General features: G+C 44.9%; 1 protein-coding gene across 1 annotated transcript in view; it reads left to right on the forward strand.

Annotated features, from left to right (window-relative positions):
- FAM171A1 (family with sequence similarity 171 member A1) overlaps positions 1 to 16372 on the forward strand; it is a 141799-nt gene that overhangs the window by 84847 nt on the left and 40580 nt on the right. The window contains exon 4 of the mRNA XM_032806400.2: positions 8709 to 8867. Coding sequence (XP_032662291.1) covers positions 8709 to 8867 — 159 coding nt within the window. The remainder of the gene's footprint in view (positions 1 to 8708; positions 8868 to 16372) is intronic.

The raw sequence follows: 16372 nt of genomic DNA on the forward strand, positions 1-16372 counted from the left end.
TCCAATGCAGAAACTACAGAACCCAAACCACCAAAAAAGAAAATCAACCTTCTGCTAGTGGCATCTGACTCAGATAATGAAAATGAACATACGTCTATCCACACTGCTTTGGACTGTTATCGAGCAGAACCCCTCGTTAGCATAGTTGTGTGTTCCCTGGAATGGTGGTTGAAGCATGTAGGGACATATAAATCTTTAGTGCATCTGGCACGCGAATATCTTGCGATGCTGACTACAACAGTGCCATAAGAACGCCTGTTCTCACTTTTAGGTGACATTGTAAACAAGAAGCGGGCAGCATTATCTCCTGCAAATGTAAACAAACTTGTTTGTCTGAGCGATTGGCTGAACAAGAAGTAGGACTGAGTGGATTTGTAGGCTCTAAAATATTACATTGTTTTATTTCTGAATGCAGTTTTTTGTACATAATTCTACATTTGTAAGTTCAACTTTCATGATGAAGAGATTGCACTATACTACTTGTATGACGTGAATTGAAAAATGCAATTTTTGTTTTTGACAGTGCAAATACTTGTAATCAAAAATAAATATAAAGTGAGAACTGTGCACTTTGTATTCTGTGTTGTAATTGAAATCAATATATTTGAAAATTTAGAAAACATCAAAAAATATTTAAATATGTGGTGTTCTATTGTTGTTTAACAGTGCAATTGTGATTAATTTTTTTAATCGCTTGACAGCCCTACTAAACATACCTGAGGTTTTTTAACCTTTTCCCTCATAGGTCAGGGTTTCTAACCCTTTTATTCTTTGAGTGCTTGCTCATGTCCATTCCACATGTTGCCAATTTAGCTACTTTCTCACTAGATCTAGCAACTTTTCGGTTTCCTTAGCAAGAAAATAAGTGTCAAATCTAGTGACTTTCATTTCCAATGACAGTGACATTCAGAGAAAGAAGTCACCAGTATCTATGGTCACAAATCATTCACAAGCAGCTCAATAGTGTTAATAAAATCCATTCCATGCTTCTCTTACTACATTCTGTTGCACACCAAGTCAGTGTCATTACGTCTCAATTGAGGACGTCCTCGGAAGGAATCACATTCCAAGGTTTCCTGGGTTGAGATCACCATAATCTGCAGGCGAGGAAAAGAAGTTTATGGAGGCTAATTAGATACTTTGCTAAAGCCAGGCACACTTTGGAGAGTACAGTACGTTAGCCAGGGCTTGTTTTTACCCAGATGTGTTCTTTCTCACTGCCCTGTAGTAGGTAGCGAACCCTGTGATGCAGGGGAAAATGGCTAATGAAGTAGGCAGCATGGGGGAAGCAGGTTAGCCAGCAAGGAGAGCCACACAAAGGGAAGGTGGGGTGGGATGAGACAGGGCCATGTGCCCCAATGGGGCAGGGGATACTGTGCCTCCAGGGATGAAGCCCTTACTACATGACCAAAGGTGGAGCTAGCTTGATTTTGGTTCGCCTTTACTCCTTCCCCAGGCTTGGTCTGGGGTTAGCTGCCCATCTATTTTCAGAAATCAAACCCTGGAAGCAGAGGGATTGGGAAAGGGTCCGACTAGCAGATTTTTGTTTGCAATCTACTTTCTTGGCTCCCTGTAGCGCTGAGCTCAGGTCAGGCGAATGTCCTCTTCCTCCTGGCTCAGGCTCACCCTTTCACTAACCTGCTGGCTCAAATCCGTAGCTTGCCTGGATGCATATACATATATATATAATTCTCTGGAAATTTTGTTTAGTGACATTTTTGACTCTTTTTTAGAGTACTTAAACAGCTATATCTAGCGACGTTTCAGGGTTTGTCTGGTGACTTCCTGTTATGTAGCATTGGCAACACTTAGTGCATGTGCCCCATGCATGTCGCTGGAAATTTTCCCCTCAGTGGTACCCGTTGGGTCGGCTCTAGCGCCCTCTGGTGCCACGTGCCTATAGCGCAGCGTAAGGGGTCCCGCACCCTTTCCATTCCTTCTTACCACCCATGACGGTTGTTGGAACTATTCCTCTTGCTTCAGCAGGCTATTCTAGTGGCTCTCATTTGTCACTCCATTCCTTCTTTTTCTTCTTCACAGTAGTTATTTCTCAGTTTGGATTTTAGTTAGTAGTTGTAAATAGTTAGTTGGACTCTCACTGCATTAGTGGAGCTTCCTTTGCTTCCGGAGCCGGGCATGCCTGGGTCTCCAAGCTTCAAGCCTTGCGCCTCCTGTGGCAAGGCCATGCCTTTGAGCAACCCACGCTCCAGTTGTCTTTAGTACTTGGGTGAAACTCATATCAAGCATCGCTGTGAGATCTGCCGCCAGTTCAAGCCACGTATGAAGAAAGACCGGGAGGCCAGGTTAAAGTGACTCCTGATGGTGGTGGTCATGCTCAGATCCTTCTCAGATCTGAACCAGTCAGACTTGGCACACAATGCCTCTGCATTGATATGAAGAGCTTTGCTCATCGTAAGAGACTCTTGGCACCATTCCCAGTCACTGGCCGAAGGGGCGGGGAGCATTCCCCCACTCTAAAGAAGGCCAAGCATAGAGAAAGTAGTGGAGTGCAACCTGAGTCTGGCCACTTCTCTTCCCCCACTCGACAGGCTGTGTGGTTGATGCCGTCCTATTTGCAGATTCCATTGAGTCTGGTCCTGGATCAGCCAGTGGTACCGGAGGGGCAGCATAGCACCAGCAAGATAGAGGTGCTGTCCACTCTGGAGGCATTTGTTGCAGCCAGAGACTTGCTGGTGCTGTCAGCACCACCATTGCCGGCAGTCTAAAAGTCAGCATCTTCTGCCAGTGAGCAGATGGGAGCATGTTGCCCTGAGCTCCCATTCATTACTGGGGCCATTGGTACCATCTAGAGGTACCAACCTCTAGCTAGCATCTAGAGGTATCATCTCTGTTAGCATCAATGCAGTATTCCCCACCTTGGCATCGATCCCTGGATCCTCAGCACCAACCCCTGGAATTGATGGGTACCACACCTCTGTGGTCTCTATAGGAAGGCTCAGAGTCAGAGTTGTGCACCCAGTTGAGGAATCTCTACCAATACCCGCCCCGTTAGTCCTACATGATGGGGGATCTTGGTGGGGGGCGGTATCTACAAGTGGGCACTGGCCTATGCAAATGTAATGGTTGTTTTGGAACTTGCAGGGGCTTTCCCCCACTACCAGATCCCCCTCTAGATGCTCTTCCTTGGTGGTGTCTGAGAGAAGGGCTCCTCCATCTGACTGAACAGCCCCTGACCCAAACTCCAGTACCAACCCTGATACCAACATTCAGGACTTAGATCCATGGGATCTGTATGGTGCAGAGGAAGAAGAGGAGGAACCCCTGCTTGTGCAGGCCTCCACCTCCTCCACCCTAGATGAGGAAGTGTCAGGGCCAGGCACGTCACCCCATCGCCCCAAAAGACTTTAAAGCTCATCAGGAGCTGTTGAAGAGGGTGTCCTCAAACCTAGGACTGGAAATGGTGGTAAAAAGAGTCCTCCCACAGCCTAGTAGACATCTTGGCTGCTGTGGCCATGTCAAAGGTGGCTCTCCCTCCTTAGTTAAAGCCCTTTGGCAAACCCCATCCTCTCTGCCCCCCACTTCAAAGAGGACAAAAAGAAGTACTTTGTCCCCACCAAAGGTTACTTGTACTTCCTTCCAGCCCCAGGGTCTCTGCATGTATCAGCAGCCAATGAAAGGGACAGGCAGGCGCTGCAAGGGTTGAACCCCGAGGCAAAAGACTCAAAGAAACTAGATCTCTTTGGTAGAAAAGTTTATTCTATTGGATAGTTTACAGTTTCATATCTCCGACCCACAGGCATTGCTAGGGAGATACGACTTCAACATCTGGGACTCGATGTCAAAATTTAAGGACTCGCTCCCTTAGGAATCCAGGCAGGAGTTCTCTAGAAGAAGGGAAGGTGATAGTCAGGGCTTTCTTGCAAGCTGCCCTGGATGTAGCAGATAGATCTATGGTGGCCATGCTCTTGGCTCCAGTCCTCTGGCCTACTCACAGAGGTCCACCGGTCCCTTCAGAACCTCCTGTTTGAAGGGTCCTTAGTCTCCTCAGAACAAACAGATGTGAAACTCCCCCGGCCTGAAGGACTCCAGAGCCACCCTCAAGTCCCTGGGTCTGTATGCCCCGGTGCCTTTGAGGAAACATTTCAGACCAAACAGCCCACCTGTTTCTCAGCTATGCTGCCCTGTCAGGACCCGCACAAAAGGCAAAGTAGAGTCTTTAGGCACAGGCAACTTCCCCCATCCCCATCAGCATCACTGCCTGCCCTCCCAGACACGGGGGAGAGGTGGGGGCAGGGAGAAAGGACCCCAAACAGAACATTTGATGGGGGTCCAAGGGCATTTACTAGTTCCCACCCTGGATCCTGTCCGCCTATTTTCAAAGCATTTATCCCACTTCAGCTCGGCCTAGTTGCATATCACCACAGATTGTCGGGTATTGAGCATTGTGGAAGAGGGGTTTTCCCTCCAGTTTGTTTCCACCCCACCCTCCCTCCCAATCCCACTTCAGGGACCCTTCTCACAAGCAACTGTAAGTCCAGGAGATGTAATCCCTCCTCCAACTAGGAGCCGTGGAGCTGGTTCCTTAGGACTTAAGAGGGAAGGGGTTTTACTCTCGTTATTTCCTATTATAAAGGCCAAAGGTAGTGTCCAAACCATTTTAGACCTGTGTGACCTCAAAAGCTATCTGAAAAAGCTGAAGTTCTGCATGGTCTCCCTGGCCTCCATCATTTACTCCCTGGATCCCAGGGACTGGTCCACTGCTCTCAGTTTGAGAGATGCCTATTTCCATATCTCCATTTTCCAAGGCTACAGAAGGTTTGTCAAGTTCTTTGTGAACCAGACTCACTGCCAGTTTGCTGTCCTCCTATTCAACCTGTCGGCAGCCCTATGGGTCTTTATGAAATGTCTGGAGGTGGTGGTGGCCTTCCTGAAAAGACGAAGGGTGCAGGTTAACCCGTACCTCGATAACTGGCTGATCAAAGGCCAGCCTGAGGCCCAGATGAAGTCCAGTATCTACCTCATTCAGGCAACCTTTTGAGCACTGGGCCTGCTGATGAACAATCAGAAGTCAACCTTCATCCCCATACACAGGATAGTTTATCATAGTGGTGCTCAGTTTTACAGAGGCCAGGGCTATCCTCACAGAAGCCTGCTTCCAGACGATTGCACACGTCAAGGCCTTCCCTGTCATGATAGCCCGTTTCTGCCTCAGATTTTTAGGTCACATGGCCGTATGCACATATGTAATGCGGCAGGCGAGACTGTGCCTCAGACTCCTTTAAGCCTGGCTGGCCTTGATGTACTCAACAAATCGCCATCATTTGGACTCTGTGCTTACAGTGCCCACTCCAGCCCTCACCTCCTTCGACTGGTGGAGGGATCCTTAGTTGGTGGGCTCAGGTGTTCCCTTTGCCAGGCCCCAGCCCTTGATATTCCTAGTCTTGGAAGCTTCAGAGCTAAGTTGCGGGACTCTCCTAGGACACCTCAGGACTCAAGGCCTGTGGTCCTCAGAAGAGCTCTCTTTTTACATATAGATGTCGGAGAGCTCAGAGCAGTTCATCGAGCATGTCAGGTGTTCTTACCCCACATTGCAAACAAGGACATAAGGGTACTTACAGACCACATGGCAACCATGTTCATTCTCAGGCAGGGAGGGGCTCGTCCTTCCCCCTGTCACGTGGCTATTTGCTTGTGAGAGTTTTGCATAAAGCACTCAAAGCTTCTCACTTTCCGGGGGCCTAGAATGAGCTGGCAGATCACCTCTGCAGGTCTTTTTCCACTTGTAGAGCTGTTTGCAACCAGGCAGAACAGAAAGTGTCGCTAGTTTTGTTCTCTGCACAGCCACAACCCGGGCGGACTCACAGACGCCTTCTGCCTTCTTGCTCCCTTGGACAAAGCACCTGTTGTACGCCTTTCCCCCCAATCCACTCATGCACAAAGTCCTGCTGAAGGTCAGGCTGGAGAGAGTGACGGTTATTCTTATAGTCCCAGCCTGGCCACCTGCTTCCCTGGAAGTCAGCACACTGCTAAACCTGTCAGTAGTGACTCTGATGTCGCTCTTTCCCCTCCCAGACCTGATCTCTCCAGACCATGGTTGAATGCTCCACCCAAACCTCAACACCCTCCACCTGACAGCATGGAAGTTCCTTGGTTAAATCCTGCGGAGCTGGCCGCAAGGTCTTGCTAGGCAGTGGAAAACCATCCACCAGAGCTACATACCTTGCTAAGTGGAAGCGTTTTTCCGTTTGGTCATCACAACATGGCCTCTTACCTACTCGGTCATCTCTTCAGACAGTGCTGGTGTCTCTGCTTCACCTGAAACACCAAGGTCTAGCAATTTCATTTTTAAAGAGGATCTCACAGTTACTTCAGCATTCCACCCCCTGGTGGATGGATGGCTGTTTGTTTTTCTTGCACAAAATGGCCATTCATTTCCTCAAGGGTTTAGAAAGCCTATTGCCCTGTGAGACTTGGACTTATCAAAGCTCATGGGCCCTCCCTTTGAGCCCCTGTCGCATCTTTCCTGAAAGGTAGCTTTTCTAGTAGCAATTACTTTGGCCCGAGGGTCTCAGAGATCAGGGTCCTTACTTCAGAACCCCTGTATACAGTCTTCTTTAAGGACAAGGGACAGCTTTGCCATCCGTCCTGCATTCCTCCTGAAAGTAGCTTTGCAGTTTCACAATAATCAGGCTATTTTCCTGCTGGTTTTCTTCCCAAAATCTCACGTGAATAGAGAGGAGCAGTGCCTCCATACATGCGATGTTGGACTCACCCTAGAGTCCAACATCGATCCACGTTTTGTAGATCCACACAGCTCTTTGTGCTGATAGCAGACAGAATGAAAGGCCTACCTATTTTTGCTCAGAGGATTTCATCCTAGATTATGTCATGCATTTGCATGTGCTATGAGCAGGCAGATGTACCTCCACCAACCATTTGGGCCTCCCATTCCGTGAGGGCACAAGCTTCTTCAGCGGTGTTCCTAGCCCAGGTACTGATCCAAGACATTTGCAGAGTGGCAACCTGGTCATCGGTGCATATATTTTCTTGCCATTATGCCATCATCCAGCAAGCTAGTTTTTCTCGCCAGGTCGCAATCTGCATCTCCATATCTCCAAGCCCGCTTCCTACGGTAATGCTTGGGAGTCACCTAATGGGAATGGACATGTGCAAGCACTCAAAGAAGAAAAATGGTTACTAACCTTTCCGTAACTGCTATTTTTCAAGATATGTTGCGCATGTCCATTCCAGGACCCAGCTTCATACCCCTCTGTCAAAGTTGACCTGCAAGAAGGAACTGAGAGGGTATAGTCAGCCAGACTCCTTATACCACACCATAGGCGTGCAATACCAGAGGACCATAGAGTCGACCTGATGGGCTGAGGGAGAAATTTCTGGCAACTGGCAGCTGTGCATAGGGTGCACACACACCTGACGTGGAATGGACATATGCAGCATATCTCAAAGAACAACAGTTACAGAAAGGTTAGTAACCGCTTTTGTGGGTTTTTTTGCTCTCCTCTAGCTCTCCACACCACTGATGAACTTGAGCCTGAGTGAATATATGATGTTTTAACTAATAAATCATTGGTTAAGCAACTTGACCTTTTTGAGAGATAGGGGTACAAGTTTTTATAAAATCACCCAGTTTCCAGATTCTCTTCTCCAGAAAGAATAGTGATCCGTTGCCTGTAGGACTGCCCAAGGTGAGAAGCATCCCACATCCATCATTTCTTCTGTTAGTTGGCTACAACTACACACGTTAAACTCTCCTTCCCTGGAGGATTGCTTGGGCTTTTTTTGGATAGGAAGGATGAATGGTAGCTTGGGTCACATGTTTATCAGAAATTGAGGGGCATTCCTGATATTGAAGAACTGAGCAGAGTCTAGGGCTTGATGAAGATTCTTCATTTGAATTTTGTCTATTCATTCATTCTCTACACTTTCTGACCAGCATCTTACAGATTAGCATTTCAAATTACAGATTAGCACCTCAAATGGTAGGTATGTAATCTGTTGGCATGTATTTTATTAGCCTTGGCCTTCAATTTTACCCAGGTTGTTTTTAATGAAACTATCCCATATGATATATACTTTGTTTACAAACAGTATAATCCTGTTTTTTCCTTAATTTATATTTAGCAGTATTTTGCACTGTGATTTAAATAATCATTATCTTACTGTACATGTAGTGAGGTGTTGACTGGACCAAGCCATTATAATAAAAGCAAAGTAAAGAATTATGGAATAAATTGGATGGAACTACAGATAGAGTACTAGTTTATTAAACTATTACCTTGAAGACTTTAGGTGAAGTTAACTTTTCTATTTCAAGTGAAATAATAAGAAATTAAGCATAGATAGTAAATTGCAAACTTTTTTTAGATTTTACATGCATTACCTCTATATTTAGTTTGTTTTACCAGCATTCATTGTTGGAGGTGTGCAAGGAAACTTTTTTAAAGTAAGACTAGGAAATATTTTCAACCCCCCCTAAGGTATTAGGTATCTTTATATATTTTACCTAGTAACACTTTGTGACAAAATATCACCTACCGCAAAGTAAATTAAAAAATGCGGTATTATCTTCACCTTCATAGTAGCTCATTGTTACATCTGTCCATCACAGAAAGATTTTAATTTGTAATGGAAATGTTAAATGCACTTTTAAAGAGCTGTTTGATATAAAAATGTACACTCCTAAACAATCCACACTCCTTGGATAATGTCACCTTTAATTTTCACAGGTGCACGGATTCAACCACGAGTTCACTTTCAAAGGAGAGCCCTAAAGTTGCCTGAGAACACCAGCTACAGTGATCTGACAACATTTCTAACTGCAGCCAGTTCACCTTGGGAAGTGGACAGTTTTCCTTATTTACAAGGATTAGATGGAAATGGAACTGGTAATTTTGAATATCTATCTTTGTTTTTGTTCTGAGTTGATCTTTACTGGAATGTAGTTTGGGGGGTTTCAGTTTCTTTTTTCCATCTCTCTGTCATTTTCTCCCTTCCCCTCACAATAGACCTTTTTAATTTAAAAAATATAGGTTCAGATGTGTGATCAAAATACTGTTTCTAAAAAGCAGTAGTCCACACGACAACATTCCTGTGCAACTGACACTAATAGTTCCCCGTGTTGGCAATCTCTGGATAAGAGCCCTGGATTGAATCAGCACGGAGACTGAATGTCCTTCTCACCCCTTATGTATGGTCCCTGCTTGATGAAGTTGGAGGCTCATTGACATTGGTGGGCGAATAGCTTTCTTATGTTGCACCTGTCATTTGAAGACTGGCTTCCTGGCACGTCAGTTTGGGTATCTTTTACAAATGCTACATTTGTCTTCAATTTTAAAAATTGAGAGATGTGGGGAAGGGAAAAGATTTAACCTTTAGATTCTGCAGCATTATTCATCTCTAATTACTCCTGTGCCCTGAAGTCTGCACAATGTCCATATTTTAAGAATTTAATGTTCTGCAGCATTGTGCTGTGCCAACAAAGAGTTGTTTCAACAGTCTTGTTAAATGCGGAGTAATTTTGGATCCTGCTTTGGCCAAAAGTGTTCAGATTCTTTTGAAACAAAGAACAACACTTTGAAGAACTTTTAATAGAAACAGCCTCCAGTGGACTTTGAACTTTGAGTTTTGAGTTATTTTATTTACATTCTTAACATCTTGGGATGGCAGCAGGTGAGGCAATTTAACTCTCTTCTAATTTAGTCTCCTCTGGGTGCGCTTGTTTCTTCTAGTTATTTTAAGTTATTTCAAATATATGCTGAAGTGTGTAAGGTGTGTGTTAGTGAATCTTGTGTATTTCTTCCAAGAGAAAATGGTGTGATCTTCCCCCTCCTCTTTGTTTTCCCTTCTTTCCCCTCTTACAACTGTCTCCTCATTCACAGATGCAGAGGTTTCTTCCCTGCTCTCCTCCTCTAACCCCTTCAGTTGCCTCAGTGATCCTGTCCTGTTCCATCTCTGGATCTCTCTATCACCAATGCTCATCTCCTCCTGTTACTCTTTTGCATATCCTCTCACTCTCCTCTCCTCTCACAATATCAAGCATGCTGTAGTCTCTCCCTTCTTAAACCCACCTTTGACCTCACTTGCCTCTTCAACTACTACCCCATCACCTTTTCCCTTTTAAACTCATTGAACGCGGACTACAATTGCAGTCTGGAGTTCCTCTTCTCCAGTTCCAGCCTAAACCCTCTTCAAATCAACTTCTGCCTCATGCATTACACCAAAAATATTTCCACCAAAGTCTCTAATGACCTCCTCCTAGTCAGAGCCCAGAACCAGTATTCCATCCTCATCTTCCTTGACCTGTCAAGTGCTTTTAACACAGTTGACTATCTTCCTCTTCTCGAAATCTTGTCCTCCCTTGGCTTCCATGTCTCTGTCCTCTCCTGGTTCTTCTTCTACCTCTCATCGCTCCTTCAGTGTGTCCTTGGGATAATCTTCCTCATCACCCCTCCAACTTTCCCTGAGGTCTCCACGGGGCTCTGTCACTGGACCTTTTCTCTTTCTCCTCCACACCTTATCTCGGAGTAATCTCATCCACAAACACACATTCTGCTCCCTTTCCTGTGCTGATGACTGTCAGCTCTCCCTCTCTACTCTGACTTGTCTCTTGTCCAACATAAAATCTCAGTCCTTCTCTATTATGTGGCTTTATGAGTGTCTTCCTGTCAGCTCAGCTCAACATGGCTGCTAACTTCTCCACCTCCAAGTCTCCCCTGCCGCCAGCTCTTTCTCAATCATTGCGCACAACACAACCAGCCTGCCTGTCACTGAGGCCCGTAAACTGAGCATTGTGCTAGACTCAGGCCTCTCTCTATGTCCTTTCATCCAGGCTATGACTAAATCTTGCAGATTCTTTCTGCATAACTTCTCTAAGGTACTGCCTTTCCTATCCATCCCGAGAGCTAAAACTCTCATTCAGGCTCTCACCGACTCATCTGTCGATTAGTGCAACATCCTTCTCTCTGAATTGACAAATGTAGTCTTGACCTACTCATACCCATTCAGAATGGTGCTGCAAAGACCATTTCCTAGCCAGTCACTTGTCATCCCTCTCTTTACATTCATCCTCTGGCTCCCCCTTCTCTATCACATCAAACTTAAGCTGTTTCTCTTCTCTTTCAAGACACTTGATGACCTATCCCCACCCTACCAATCAGCTCTCATTCACTCAGCACATTATAGTAGCCCACTTGTTAAATTTCAAACAAGCATCTTTGTGGTCTCTCCCATGCTGCCCCTCGCACTTGGGAGGAGTTACCCATAAATATCTACAAAGCTACCTCACTAACCTCCTCCACATCCTGTCTCAAAACTCTTCTTTGCCACAATGCCTACAAAAAACTTGACAATGGTTAGGCTTCTGGTGCACTGGGAACACTGCCTGTCATGCTTACCAGTATTGTCTTACTGTTTCCTTGTACCCTTCCAATGGTCTCTCTGCAACCATCTGTTGTCTCTTGTCTTATACTTAGATTGGAAGTTCTGTAAAGCAAAGACTATCTTTTTGTTCTGTCTGTACAGTGCCTAGCATAATAGGATCTTGGTACAATACTAGGACTCTAGGCATGATGATACTACAAACGATTTATTACTGATAATAATAAAAAGGGGGTTGTTGTATGAATACCATTTGCCAGAAATGTAAAGTGCCTGATATAGTCTCCACAGGCCATTAAGTAGCCCCACTGTATGAGAAGACCCTAGTAGAGTAAATTCTTTGGACTCCCTCCTGTGTGTCAAGCTGGGCATGGCTTTATGGGCACACACTTACTCTACCCCCCACCCTATGCCACACACACTTATACTCTCACACATGGACCCTCCATTCAGGGAAACATCTGTGGTTGAGGAGGAGAGACCTGTATTCAGCCATTATTAACCATCATGCAAAAGTATCCATTTCACTTTAAAACTAAAAAAACTGAAAAGAGGTTGGAGGTATGAGAAGAGACTTTTACGTAATTACAGTGCAGGCAAGTTGCCTTCTACTCATACTTCTCCTTCTCATGGAGAAATGTTAGACAGTCAAACCTTCGGCTTAGATAGGCTACTTCGTTATTTACTTTTTCACTTTCCTGAGTATAAACCAATAATTTGCACGAGAGGAAGGGATTCTTGCCGAATAGTTTGCTCTCTTTGTCTGTGTCTCTGCTAAATTTCTCTCTTGTTTAACTACGTGCAGTGAACTCAGGAGCATTGCAATCTGGTCCTCCCATTGTTTAAATGTGTTACACCTGATGGCGAGTGTTTATCCATTGTAACTTTGTAGTAGCTTAACTAGAAACTTTCCCTTTGAATTCAACAGTACTTTCCAAGGAGTTCTAACAATGTACAGTTAGGAGCAATACAGTTAAAACCCAATACATTAATCAGCCTGTTCTAAACATAAAAATATAAAGCACTTTGTATGCAAATAATGATAAGCCTGTTGTGTCTTGGCTTATTGCTTGTATTAGTAGCATATTGTGGCGCACAAGGCTGGTTTCTAAACAAACAGCACAAAAACCTCTGTATTCTACAGTAATGGGCCAAACCCCTGTAGCAGGCAATAATGTTTTCTCAGCATTTGGGGCTATTGCTGTGTAATATTAACTTATTTATAAAGGGTGAATTCAGAGTCACTAAAAGCATGTATTTTCCTCGTAGATTTGAGGTCACCAGGTGTCAAAACATAAGCTGACGTTCATTGCAGTCACTCCTATTTAATCTATGCATATACTTACCAACCCCCCAGCATCTGTTCCACAAGCATTCAGTTAGTTTACCTTCACAACACAACACAGTCAGACGGAAACTTAATTTTTAAATGAAAGTTTAGATTCTGTGGAAGTAGACGTCTTAGGCCTTTTTTATTAGCCAGTGGACTGTAGAAACCTGCCTGCTTTCTTAAAAGTCAGCTCTTCAGCCTAAGACTGCTTGAACACAGTGTCAGAAGGAGTTATGTTGCCTTAAATAGAATGGAGGCAAACAAAGTTCCAGTAGAACGTTCTTTTTTTTCCTCCCAGCTAATTATTGATTTTCCAGTCATAGGCACAAATATAAGCAAAATTCAAAAAAATATTCAAGTAAAATGTATTACATAATTTATTTTCAGATATTAATATTGCATTTTATAATCCTTTAGGTGATAACATGCTTCATTAGTATCAGAGGGGTAGCCGTGTTAGTCTGGATCTGTAAAAGTAGCAAAGAATCCTGTGGCACCTTATAAACTAACAGACGTTTTGGAGCATGAGCTTTCGTGGGTGAATACCCACTTCGTCAGACGCATGTCATGCATGTCATGCATCTGACGAAGTGAGTTTTCACCCACAAAAGCTCATGCTCCAAAACGTCTGTTAGTCTATAAGGTGCCATAGGATTCTTTGATGCTTCATTAGGGATTTGAATATGAAAAAACTGCCCAGGTCATGACCTCCTTCAGCAATTAGAAGTTATTTCTTTGTCAGATGTTGACAACTCATGTCTTCCTGAGGAAGCAATGTATTCTATGCTAACACAGATAACATATGTGGTTATTGTAAATTAAAATGCTCTGATACGGGTTATTGTAAATGTAACTGCTGCTCAGTAAAATGCAGTCTCGATCTTACAGCAAGCTCTCTGCCAAGGGAAAATTTGCATAGTTGTCTCTTGTATTTCAACAAACAGCTAGTGTTAATACAATCTTCTTGACGAAATAATCTGAAGTACTGTGGTACTTCACAATTACTTAGGCTTGGTCTACATTACAGCATTAGGCCAATGTAAAGCAGCTCATGTTGACCTAATTATGTCATTGTATATGCTGCACCCTTGTTCCTGCCGATATAAGTGCCCTACTACACTGACATCATAACTCTGCCTCCATAAGAGACACGGCTTATGTCGGTGTAGTTAGGACAACGCAACGTCTGTGTGGATACTGTAGGTTACTTATAGCGCTGCTGGCTGTCATTCTTGTCAATTTCACGGCTCCATGCTGAAGCATGAAATTGACAAGAAAGTCTGGTGGGTGGAGGGCTCCAGCTACAAGCCGGCTGCCCACAAACTCCCTGCCGGGCCCCTGCCTGGGCTCCCAACTCTCCAGTGGGAGCCCGGGTGCTGCCCTGAGACTCCTGGCTTCCACTGACTCGAGGCTCCTGGGGCTCTCTGCTCCCCGCCAGGAACACAGGAGCCAAGAGCTGGATGGGGAAGGCAGCTGTGCTCGAGGCGAGGAGCCAAGAGCCCCTGCAGCTGCTGTTCTCCCTGTGAGGGGTGGGGAGCAAAGAGCATAGGGAGGCAGTCCTCAGGCCGGGAGCGGGGAGGCAACCCCCGACTGGGGAGCCAGGATCCTTGAGGCAGCTCCCAGGCAGGGATTGAGGAATCAGGAGCCTCATGGCAGCACCCAGACTCCCAGCGGGGAACCAGGAACCCAGGGGCAGAGCTGTGTGTGGAGCTGAGAGTCCAGGCTCTCAGTTCCCCATGCTGCCCTTCTTAAGTCAGTGGAAGCACTCCTGGTGAGGACACGCACCACGAATAGAAGAAGGGCAGTGTGGATAAGAACCACTGCAGTAATGACTGTAGTGGCTGTAAATCGACCTAATATAGGTTGACTGAAGTTTTTAGTGTAAATGTGCCCTTATTAGACTCATAGACTCATAGGTCAGAAGGGACCAATATGATCATCTAGTCTGACCTCCTGCACAAGGCAGGCCACAAAACCCTACCCATACACATTTATAACAACCCTTACAACTTTCACATTCATCCCCATCTTTTCCAATTTAACTAACAGTTCCCCATGCGGAACCGTGTCAAACGCCTTACTGAAATCGAGGTAAATTAGATCTACCGCATTTCCTTTGTCTAAGTAATCCGTCACCTTCTCAAAGAAGGAGATCAGGTTGGTTTGGCACGATCTACCTTTAGTAAATCCATGTTGCAATTCGTCCCAATTACCATTGACCTCAATGTCCTTAACTACTTTCTCCCTTAAAATTTTTTCCAAGACCTTACACACTACAGACGTCAAGCTAACAGGCCTATAATTACCCGGATCACTTTTATTTCCTTCTTTAAAAATAGGAACTACGTTAGCAATTCTCCAGTCGTACGGCACAACCCCGAGTTACCGATCGCTTAAAAATTCTCGCTAACGGGCTCACAATTTCACGCGCCAGTTCCTTTAATATCCTCGGGTGGAGATTGTCCGTCCCTCCGATTTTGTCCCATTAAGCTGTTCAAGTTTGGCCTCTACCTCAGATGCGGTAATATCCACTCCATATCCACATTCCCGTTTGTCATCCTCCATCGTCCCTAAACTCCTCACTAGTCTTATTAAAGACCAAGGCAAAGTACTTATTTAGATATTGGGCCATGCCATGTTATCCTTAACCTCCGTTCCATCCTCAGTGTATAGCGGCCCCACTTCTTCTTTCTTTGTTTTCTTCTTATTTATGTGGCTGTAGACCTTTTACTATTGGTTTTGATTCCCTTCGCAAGGTCCAGTTCTACGCGGCTTTTAGCCTTCCTCACTTTATCCCTACACGTTCTGACCTCAATAAGGTAGCTTCCCTTGCTAATCCCGCCTTTCTTCCACTCCCTGTAAGCTTCTGCTTTTTCCTAATCCCTCTCTTGAGTTGCTTGCTCATCCAGCTTGGCCTACAACTCCGCCCATGGTTTTTTTCCCTTTCTTGGGATGCAGGCTTCCGACAGTTCCGCAGCTGCGACTTAAAGTAATTCCAGGCCTCCTCCGCATCTAAATCCACAAGTTCCTCCGTCCAATCCACTTCCCTAACTAATTCCTTAACTCTTTAAATTAGCCTCGAGAAGTCGAAAACCCTAATCCCAGATCTACGTTTGTTTATCCTTCCATCTAATTTGAATTGAATCAGCTCATGATCACTCGAACCAAGGTTGTCCCTACCACCATTTCTTCTACGAGGTCCTACCTACTCACCAAAACCAAATCTAAAATGGCATCCACTCTCGTAGGTACTTCAACTACTTGATGAAGAAATCCATCCGCTATCACATCCAGAAAAATCTGACCCTATTATTCTTGCAAGCACTCGTCCTCCAGTCTATATCCGGGAAGTTGAAGTCTCCCAAATCACACATTTCCCCTTAGTGTTACTTCATTAAAGACATTAAAGAGGTCTCTATCCGTATCCAATCAGATCCGGCAGTCTGTAGCACACCCCAAGCACTATCTCAGGGGAAGCTCTAGTAGCTTTCTTACCCAGTGTGATTTTACCCAGACAGACTCCGTCTTATCTATTCCATCACTTCTTATTTCATTACAGTTCACCCCATCATTGATGTACAAGGCATCCACCACCTTTGCCTTTCTTCCTGTCTTTTCTAAACAGCACATAGCCTTCAATACCCGTACTCCAGTCATGAGTACTATTCCACCAGGTTTCTGTAT

This window comes from Chelonoidis abingdonii, chromosome 2 (assembly GCF_003597395.2).
Source record: "Chelonoidis abingdonii isolate Lonesome George chromosome 2, CheloAbing_2.0, whole genome shotgun sequence".
Lineage (NCBI taxonomy): Eukaryota > Metazoa > Chordata > Testudines > Testudinidae > Chelonoidis > Chelonoidis abingdonii.